The sequence below is a fragment of the Diplotaxodon limnothrissa genome, linkage group LG17 (genome assembly GCF_057381915.1).
Source record: "Diplotaxodon limnothrissa isolate DT_005_m linkage group LG17, D_limnothrissa_male_GT1.1, whole genome shotgun sequence".
NCBI classification, from domain to species: Eukaryota; Metazoa; Chordata; class Actinopteri; order Cichliformes; family Cichlidae; genus Diplotaxodon; species Diplotaxodon limnothrissa.
This window is the reverse complement of record NC_140612.1, coordinates 18234360-18244574: the sequence shown is the minus strand read 5'-3', so window position 1 is coordinate 18244574 and position 10215 is coordinate 18234360. Positions and strand designations below refer to the sequence as shown.

The following is a 10215-nucleotide window of genomic DNA, read 5'->3' as shown; positions in this document are numbered from 1 at the left end:
GCCTCTGTCACATAACAGTCACATAAATGGGAAATTCAGCAGATTGAAGTTGGTCTTTAGAGTGAGAGTGCACTTCTTACCCCTAACATCCGCCCCGGCTGGCTGGTTCAACCCATTCTTTATTCACTCAACATAAACAGCTTCCTCCGATCCAGCTGCACGGTTATACTGCATTCAGTTTAATCTTTAAAAATAATTAAGGCAAAACTTTGCTTTGAGTTAAGAAATCTTATCACCTTCTTCACTCTTCCCAACAATCGTTTTGTCAAATCAGTTCCAAACATGTCCTGCAAATCGTTCGAGGACTCCAGTAAAAGCTGTATCCTTTTAAAATAGTTCAGATCATTGCTGCCAGCCTGAGCAAGTCATGATTTACATGTAGGACCCTTTCTTATCCAGAGCCCTCCACCCTCATCATATCACCTCCTTTCACCTCATTAAAAGTATCCTGGAAGGAGACATCAGTGCTGGAAGGGCATGTGCCACTTCTGAAACCAAACCACAGCTTTTACCTTTATTTTTTAAACACAGCTGTTATAAATCATAAAGAATATGAACATGTGACCAGTGCAGAGCTGGTGGAAACATTAGATGTTGCTGTTAAGAGCACCACAAGCAGGAAAACCAGCATAAACATGCAGTTATTCATTACTGAGCAATAATGCATGAAAAGCACTACATCATCAGCGGGCTGTTCATATCTGTGCATAAAAATGTTCACAGTGCCTTAAATCGTTTTTGTTAAAAACCCTGTCAAATGCATCTGAGGTACCACAGAAGAAGAAAGTGTGTGTTTATTAGAGACGGTGGAGGATGTTGAAATAATGTAATGTACAGTAATGTATTGAATGTACAGTAAGCAGTCTTCCTGGTTTAAAGTGATGAAGAAGAGAGAATAATATTGTGCAGAAGCTCAGAGAGCTTCTGCTGTTCAGTGCTCTCATGTTTTAGCTGATTTTTATTATTTTTGCACATCTGTCTTAAAAACATGTTTTAGAGTACACAGTGTAATTTAGAGGAAATATAAAGTCTTAGTAAAGTATTCTTTGCATTAAAGGCAGGCTAATGTGAGCGTATTCTAACACCGTTACAGCCTCCCAGCTGCCTCTCCCTGAGCTTCTGCAGTGCTGCTTCTTGTTGTATGATACAGATGTTTTCCTGTTCCCGTGATAGTGATGCCGTTCACATGCGTGTTCAGTTTGCTGCATTACTCTGTCAACAATCCTGTGGTATTACAAAGTAATGCCTTCACTGGTATCGCTGTCTGTCTCAGCCTGTTTGTTAAGTTATGACCAAAGTTATTCCATCATCTTAAATGACTGTAGTTCCACTGTTAGCGCTATCGTTAGCATTAGAATAAAACAAATATTGAAACAAAACAAAATGAAATGCGAACACACACAAAAAGTAAATGTTAATGAAGTGAGGCTGAAAAAAGCCTGGTTTCATTCTTAGCTTTAGATTACAGAATCTCAGCACATTTGATTACACAGCACACAGCAGCCACAGCCTTTAAGAATGACACACGGTTATTCCACCTCAGTTCATCAAACTTAACAAAAACCCTTAAAGAAATACTCTTTTTAAGAAGCTTTGCTTTTCTACCATCACTTTTGAACTTAGTGATGTAGAAGCTGGTGGAGCTCACCAATCCAAATATGTAATAACTAAAATATTCTGTGAATTAAATCCCATGAAGTTTAATAGAATGAAGTTTATGTTCATGTGTCCTGAAATTCAGGATGTTACTTTGAAATATTATTTATGAATTCTGTTATTAATTCCAATAAGAAGTGTTTCACTGGAATCTGAGATGGTCAGATTTTGTATTTTTATTCTTTGTGTTTAAATAGGATAAGCTAATGTGGAATGACTGCGACACTTAATCCAACTCACACTCATTAAGTTCTGCTGTTTAAGGCTGTGACATGATTAGTTACATATCAGTAATAAAAATCAGACAGTGTCAGCAGTGTGGATTTAATGCTTTTATTTATTTTTTAATTTTTTTTTCCACAAGGCTGTGAGACTTAGAAAAAAGGAGATCCCAGCTGTGCAGCACCTGCAGTGTGTCCGTGTGCTCGGTCGTGTTTTCGCTCACTGAGCTGTGTGTTTGTGTCGAGCTGTTTTCCTGCTTCTGTCCTGCTGATACAACGGGAAAAAAATACTCGTCTGCAAAACCTCAACTTGTGTCCTGAGTGTAAAAAAAATCTCAAATAACAGATTTTATTTTTGGTAACTTGGGTATTTGTGTGTGTGTGTGTCACTGTATGAAAGTCCAACAACAGAAAAAAAGAGATATGTAATATATGTCCGGCTTGAGATCGTACATACTGTATATGCACAACAGAGTCATTCTGAATACTAGTTGTGACTAAGTTTAATGTGGCCTTTTCTTTCTCTGTATGTATTGCAATGTTGTAAATGATTTGTATATTATAACATAATGTTTATTAAAGTTAATGAGGCTTTATGTTTTTACCACCTATGTTTAATAAATAAATGAACTGTGCTGAACTGCAGAACCTGAGCCTTTATCACCCCACTCCGGTGGGGCTTCGGCCATGCTGATCATTCATATCTGTGCATAAACACATTCCTGGATCCTTAAATCATTATAGGATTCAGTTATTCTCATGATCCAGGTGAGCATCTGCTGTTTTTCTGATGCCTTCCTGTGTCTGCCTTGTGAGCGGAGCCTTGAGTCCACACCTGTTCTGCTGTGCTGCTTGAAAAAGCTCCAGCCTTGGACCCACACCTATACATAAGTACGTAAAATGCATTTATACTGAGCTTTTCAAGAACAGAAGTCACAAACAGTGTTGGTTAAGTTACTTGAAAATAGTAATTAGTTACTAATCACGGATTACTTCTCCAAGAAAGTAATGCCTTTACTCTACTGAATACTTATTTTCAAAAGTAATTAGTTACTTTATTACTTAAATAACTTTAAAAAACATAATGCACAACCTGAATACGTAATAAAGCAATAGACTTTTCAGCCCAATTTTTCTGCATAATCCATCATATAAAATTGTGTTTAAAAATTGTGTATAAAAAGTGTTTTATTAGTTATACTCTTTTAACTTTATGCACATTGCATCAAGCAAAAATTAAATTACATGCAACAGCCTTTGACTTGAGGATATTTGTTTAACATTTAAACCCATTTTCTGCATATTCCAGCATATAAAATATTTTTTGTGTCTACACTCACTCTTTCAAATAAATGCAAGTAAAACACAACAAAAAAATTAATAAAATCAAAGATTTATCAACAGTAAGTCGTGTCGCTCTTTAATCTTATTGTCACCTGATTAGCAGGAGTGGGGCCGGTGGAGGTTTGCCCAGTGCTGCAGCGGTCATGTCAGTGGGGAGGATCTGAAGGTTTCTCTGTGAATTTCACATTCCTGTGGCAGCGTGCTAGGTGCTTGCTCAGATTTGTAGTTTAATTTTTTTGTTGTAGAAAGAAGTTTTCCTCCCACGCAGTGTACAGCGGACGCTAATGTTTTTGTCACTTTTTACAGAATCAAACTCAAAGTAATGTCAGTACTTCCAAGCTTTAAACACTGCATGGTCGTACTCTCTCCCGCACTGTTGATCTGCACAAGTCTATTGCTGCCACAGACGTCGCATGCTCGTACGTTATTGTCATGAAACACTCTCAGAAACAAAATCACGGTTTAGTAACACAGTAACGCAGCATGCTTACGGGAAAGTAACAGTTATCTAATTACTTTTTGCAATATAATCCCTTACTTTACTGGTAAAGTAATAGGATTACAGCGTTACTGTCTGTGAGTCGTTTGGTACCAGGCCACGAGAGAGGTGAGGTTCTGGTGTGAAATTTATGGTTTTCAGGGTTTTTAGTGTTGTTTAGCGTTATTTTTTATCATTAACTCGGTTTCCCTGGGTCTTTTCTTGTGTGTTATGAATAAATCTTCTTCTTTTTTTGGCACCGGTACGGTTTTTATTTTCTTGTATTTATCCGCAACACCTTAAAGGCTGGTCAGTGAAAATATTGTCGGACAATTGTCACAAAAAAGGTTGGGGACCGCTGATTTAATTATTAAAAAAATAAAATGTAAAAATTGTACAGATCGATAAAGTTAAATCAAATCCAGCCTGCAGAGCTGCACTACACAGATCATTCTCTTCTCTTCACAATACTTACCGTAAAATGAATTTTGGGGGAAAAAAAGCACTTTTGAAATCTAAAAGTGAGGTCAGAGGTCAAATATGGCATGATATAATATGATACTTTCCTAAATGAAAACAAAGGCAGCAGAATTTTTAAAGAAAATACATTTTTATGAAACTTTGACCTTATTTGACCTTGAAGGAGAGGTAAGAGGTCAAATGTCTTGTCATATTTTAAATCTTTATACAGTATTTTGTATATGTTGGCAATGCACAGCACACTTCTAATGCTTTTTTTCTGTTAGCGTGACCCCACTCTGAACCCTACAGGGTGTTATCTGCGTTATCGTGATTACAGACAGAACGACACACAAATGCTGCCAAAAACATGACAAAAAATCAAACAGATTTTATCAGGAATGACTCTAATGCAAAGAAGACTGAAGTACAGGAAGCACAGAAAGTGGCTTTTCAATCATTTACATACTAGAAAATTGAAAAAGAAGAAACATGAAGACAAAGATAAATGATAATTAATAACTGGTTAGCATTCAATTTTATTACCCTTAATGATTAGTTATTTATTTCGATCTATTTGAGATACTTGAAGGGAAATATCATAAGAGAATAACTGGGTCCAAAATGAGACTTCATTTCAAGGGTCCTCTGGTTTCTGCTCTGTAGCAAAAATGTTCCCCATGCTGAGACATGAAACACTTTTACATGTCTGCATCTTCCTAACGCATAAATTCACGTCTCTGTTTCTGTTGTAACATTTAACCTGATGTAATCGGTGCGACCTGTGGCTGCAGCTGCAGTGCTGGGACATTTGGAGTCGTATCGTTTGCTAACAGCTTGACTCGTGTTTGCAGAGCCGTGTAGATCCGGCAGATAACCTGCGTTCCTGCTACTCCAGCATTCCCTGCTCTCATTCAAAAATAATGACCTGGCATTGCTGGGAAACAGATCCGTTACATAAGAAACCTGCAGAAAGTCAAGCCTCCACTGAGCCGAGGCCATTAGCACCGAGAGCTCTACACTCAGACACTCTCAGTGTATTCATATATATTTTTGGCTCAGTTTAGAGAACCTGAATATTTAAGGGTAAATTTAAATGTTCTAACTGTGTGTCTTTATACTTCCACAATAATCTACTACTGATACCTATTATTAATACATCTGATAATTACCTCTGTTATTTTATTCTTGCATGAATCTATGAATAGTTTCTATTTTAATGATGAAATCTTGCTGTGTAGTATTATAGCTACAGGACTGTCATATACACGTAAACAAATATTATAATCTCATATTTACCAGATTGATATAACTGATTACTTTTTATTTGCAGTTTTAAAAATAAGCTCTGTTGGTAGCTTTTCCTTAGAAACAGCTACAACTTTTGGTTTTACATGTTAACAAAAATGTATAATGGATTTTGACCTCGTAGGCCATGAATTCTGTAATTAAATGTATCACATGGGTCCAAACAACAAACCTGAATATTAATAGAACACAGTGGCAGCATTTAAATAATTATACAGAAAACCATGAATGAATCAAAAAACGTGTTTTCTCTAAAATTCTTGAATAAGAAAGACGTACATATGTAGGATGTTCTCGCTATTGTAAATAGTAATCTGTCATAATCTGCACTTGAAAGTTAAGATGGAAACATCTTCTGACTGAAACTGATCTCCTGCTGAATATATAGGATGATTCAGTGGAAAATCCACAGTAAGAAGCCATGGGTCTATGATTGTGTGGATTCCTGCCTCCAAAGTCAGTTAACAGAAAGCTTCCTCTGAGGCCAGAGGCGCCCAGCGAGTCCTGTGATGACAGCGTAATGTGATGGCCCAGATTAATGACCAGCGGCTACGAGCCATCTTTAAATGGATGGGAATGTCCTTGGATTACCGGCTAATCCCAGTTGAGATTTGAGAGATGAGTGAACTTTGTGGACATGATAAAGCCCAGCGATGGCTGTGTGTGAAGCAAAGATTAATCGTCTAATATGAAAGCACCACACAATAGTGATGGGATTTCCGGCTCTTTTTAGAGAACCGGCTCTTTCGGCTCGGATCACTAAAAAGAGCCGGCTCTTTCGGCTCCGAACCGGCTCTTCAGGTTGTTTTATTGCTTTAAGTAATTTATTATTAACAACAATATAAAATCATGCACACAATGAACTACTAATGTAAAAAATGTCTTTTTTATTTATAAATGTTTATCATATAAATATTCTTGTATTTATTCACAGCACACAAAATGTAAAAAAAAAAAAATTATAAGTACAAAAACCAACTATTTACAATTCAACTTTTTTCCTTTTAAATTTTCAGCTTTTTTCCTTTTAAACCAATTCAAAACGAAAGAACACAAAACACTACAAACCACAACACAATAAAATATCAATTAAAATATGCAAAACAAAAAGAAAACATGAACAACCAGATCTTTAATTGACGGAAAGGTTGGCATTCAGGAATATCAAGTGCCTTAGCTTTGAGGAGCTGATCCGGTTTCTTCTGTCATTCATTATCTGTCCTGTTTTGGAGAAGATTCTCTCTGAGGGGACTGATGTTGCTACAATGCAAAGTCTCCGTGTCATCACCTGGGTAAGACGTGGATAAGTATAAGCCTTTGTCTCCCACCAGCTCAGTGGATCTGCACTTCTCTGGCAAAGGGGCTCATCAATGTAGGATCTCACTTCCAGTATTGCATCTGCTGAGGGATTCCTTCTGGTAGTGTCTCTATTTGCTCGTTCTTCAAAGAACCTCCAAACAGCAGATGCTTGTTGCTCCTTTTGTTCATCCTCTTCTGCCTCTTCTCCCTCTTGGTTCCCTGGCAGTGGAGTTGGTTGGCTGGATCTTGCTGCTGCAGTTATTCTCTGAAGAGCTTCATCCACCGCTCTGTTGTCATTAAAGACCAGCTTCTTGAATCTTGGATCAAGAATGGTGGTTTCAGAGAGAACAGCATTATATTCCATTCTGTGGAATTTTCTGTCCATGGATGCACAGAGAGCATCCACCAACTCTTTCACTTTTCCAGTAGTTACTCTGGTTTGGTGTTCAGCTGTCACTCTCTGCAGACCCTTGCACAGGATTAACATTTTGGAGGCTGTGACATGGCTGAAAAAGAGTACATAACAAGTTTCAAAATTATGCTTTTTAAAAATTCAGCAGTATATTATTATTTATGATCATGTCTAATCTACTTTTCATACCAGCAATGCAACTAACTACGACTACTACTACTACTAATAATAATGCAATAACATTTGCACACTCACCTGTCTGCACTGATCTCCACGGTGACCTGCTCAAATGGCTCCAAAACAGTGCATGCCTCCTGTAGTACCTCCCATTCCTCATGGCTCAGAGGGTCAACCGGTGCATTGATAACTGCCAGGGTAGAGATGACTGCATCCTTGGACTCCAAAATCCGTTTTAGCATATGAAAGGTTGAGTTCCACCTTGTGATACATTCTTGTTTGAGCTTTAGCTCAGGCATGCCCATCTGTTGTTGGGTAGATTTGAGCTTGTGTGTGGCTGTTGTGCTCCTGTGGAAAAATTCCACTATTGCCTTCACTTTGTCCACAGCTGGCTTCATCACCTTCAAAGCATCTCTCACAACAAGGTTAATTGTGTGCGCAAGACATGGGTGGTGGGTCCATTTCAGGATTTTAATTGCTTTTGTTATGTTAGCTGCATTGTCAGTAACACAGCAAACCACTTTCTTTTCCACATCCCACTCTTTTGCCACTTTGAGCAGCTCTTCTGCTAAGTTCTCAGAAGTGTGTCTGTCACTGAACTCAAAACAATCCAGAAGACAGGATACCATTTTATAATTTTCAATAAAGTGACATGTAACTGACAAGAAGGATGTGGTGGTTTGGGATGTCCAGCTGTCAGTTGTTAGACACACTGCTGTGGCTTTTTTAACCCTCTCTTGCAGTGATGCACGTTCTCTTTCATATATGCCTGGGATGATTTTTTGGGAGAGAGCCTTCCTGCTTGGAATTAGATACATGGGATTCAGTGCATGTATAAAAGTCCTGAATCCCTTATCATCCACAACAGAAAATGGTTGGAAATCAAGTGCTATCATTTTTGCCAGTTCTTCATCAATTGTGTTCCGTCTTGCTGGGGTCAGTGACTTCTGCAAAAACTGTCTCATTGAACTCTGGCTTGGTTTAGGTGGTATACTGCATGACGCTTCAGATGCTGCAGCAGAAGAAGGAGCAGCAACAGTTGCAGTAGACACACTAGCACCTTCATTTATATCACCCTCAACTGACTGTGGGTTTTTTTCCCATTGCACTGATGGGTGGACAGTTCTCAGGTGCCTATTCATATTGTTTGTGGAGCCAGCTCTATATGAAATTATTTTCTTGCAGACTCTACACTCTGCCTTTGTACTGTCAATAAAATTGAAGTGGTTCCAGATTTTGCTTGTTTTCTTGGTTGCTTCACTCATTTTCTTTACTGTACCTTTCTAAATTGACGACGTTGTCTCTTGTTGTTGCTCTCTTTCTCTCTCTCCCTCCTGCTCTGTTCGTGTTCTACTGCTGCTGTGAGTGTAACTACCGCCCCTCCCCCCTCTGCCCAGCGCTGAGCAGAGGCGGGAGGGGCACAAACGCACAGCTGTGTTTGCTTCCCTCCCCCCTCTGCTCAGCGCAAACACAAGGCTCACGTGTGGCATTAAGCGAAAAAGGTTAGTGAGAGGGCAAGAGAAAGAAAAAAAAAAAAACCCCACGGCTCCCAATAAGGAGCCGGCTCCCGTCGTTCACTTCAAAGAGCCGGCTCTAAGAGCCATTTCGTTCGCGAACGACCCATCACTACCACACAAAGCTATGGTGAACTCTTCACCTTGGTCAGCTGCTGCTGATTACACTGATTACATGAAATAAGCCCTTTATTGACATGTCGCACAGAGGACCCTGCTAACAAAGACCTTGTTAAGCTCGTTTCTACGAATACCTCCATCTATATTAAACCCCACCCACCCCCTTGTGTGTAGATGGATTACTGAACGGCCTGCAGAGGGCTGAGAGGTCATGCTCTGCTGCACTTTGATGCTCAGCTCAACACGAAGTGGAACAACCCCTTTGGTGAGATAATCTCAACACACTATGAACTATGAACACCGGAGACATATTCCAGGAATATAGGAGGAGCTTTTTGTTATTGATGTCTTTAAAAAGAACCTTAGGCCTTCTATGCAACAAAGGAACTTACTCTAATTTTACTTTTATTTTTTAAAATCTTTCACTTCTGCTGGGTATTTATTTGTATTCAACTAGACAAGAAAACTTTTGCAAACAAGAACGGTAAATTTACTCTATTTTTTCCATTCATTTATTTATTTATTTTCAAATGGCTAGTTAGGCTACCTGGCAGATCAGCCCACGGAGTTTGGATTAATTGATTGACTGTCACGGTTCTCGGTCATTGTGACCCAGCTTTTTCTGTTTCTTTTTTGGTGTTTTTCTAAATTATGATTTGTTTGGGTTTTTGAGTTGTGCTGGTTTGATTTTGCATTAAGGGTTATTCTTGGTTTTGTTCTCTTTACGTTATTTGTTTTTCTGGCCTCTAGTTCAATGTTAATATTCTTTCTGTCTATCTCTCAGTGTCAAGCTTGCGTTTTTGTGATTTGTTTCTTATTTCCTGTTTTATTTTATTTGTCAGTGTATTCAGTTTTACCTGCCCCTGTGTCATTAGCCCTAATCTCTCCCAGCTGTGTCTCCCTCCTGTTTCCCATTCCCTGATTCCTCCCCCGTGTATATAAGCCCTGTGTTTGCCTTTGCTCTCTGTTGTACCCTCAACATGCTGCGTTTGTTCTGTCCGGCCTTCCAGCGCCTCTGTTCCGAGTCTTGTTTTGCTTTTGTGAGTTTTATTTTATGAGGAAGTTTTACCAGTAATAAAGCTGGGTTTTGAGTTCCAGCCCTCTCTCCGTGCAGTCTCCAGTGATCGCCCTGTCGCTAAACTGCTTGGCCACCGGTGGATTTGCTCCGTCTCACAGCAAGCCCAGCCCTTCCAGCGGCATGCCTCCCTGCTCGGACCTGGATCGCCT

General features: G+C 39.1%; 1 protein-coding gene across 1 annotated transcript; it reads right to left on the bottom strand.

The window, feature by feature from the left end:
• Window positions 1-6598: 6598 nt before the first annotated feature.
• LOC146614862 (zinc finger BED domain-containing protein 4-like) lies at window positions 6599-7752 on the bottom strand. The gene is made up of 2 exons (XM_085375512.1): window positions 7433-7752; window positions 6599-7271 (listed from the first exon to the last, which is right to left on the bottom strand). The coding sequence occupies exons 1-2, from the start codon at window positions 7750-7752 to the stop codon at window positions 6599-6601; spliced, it is 993 nt and encodes a 330-aa protein (XP_085231638.1).
• Window positions 7753-10215: the final 2463 nt, after the last annotated feature.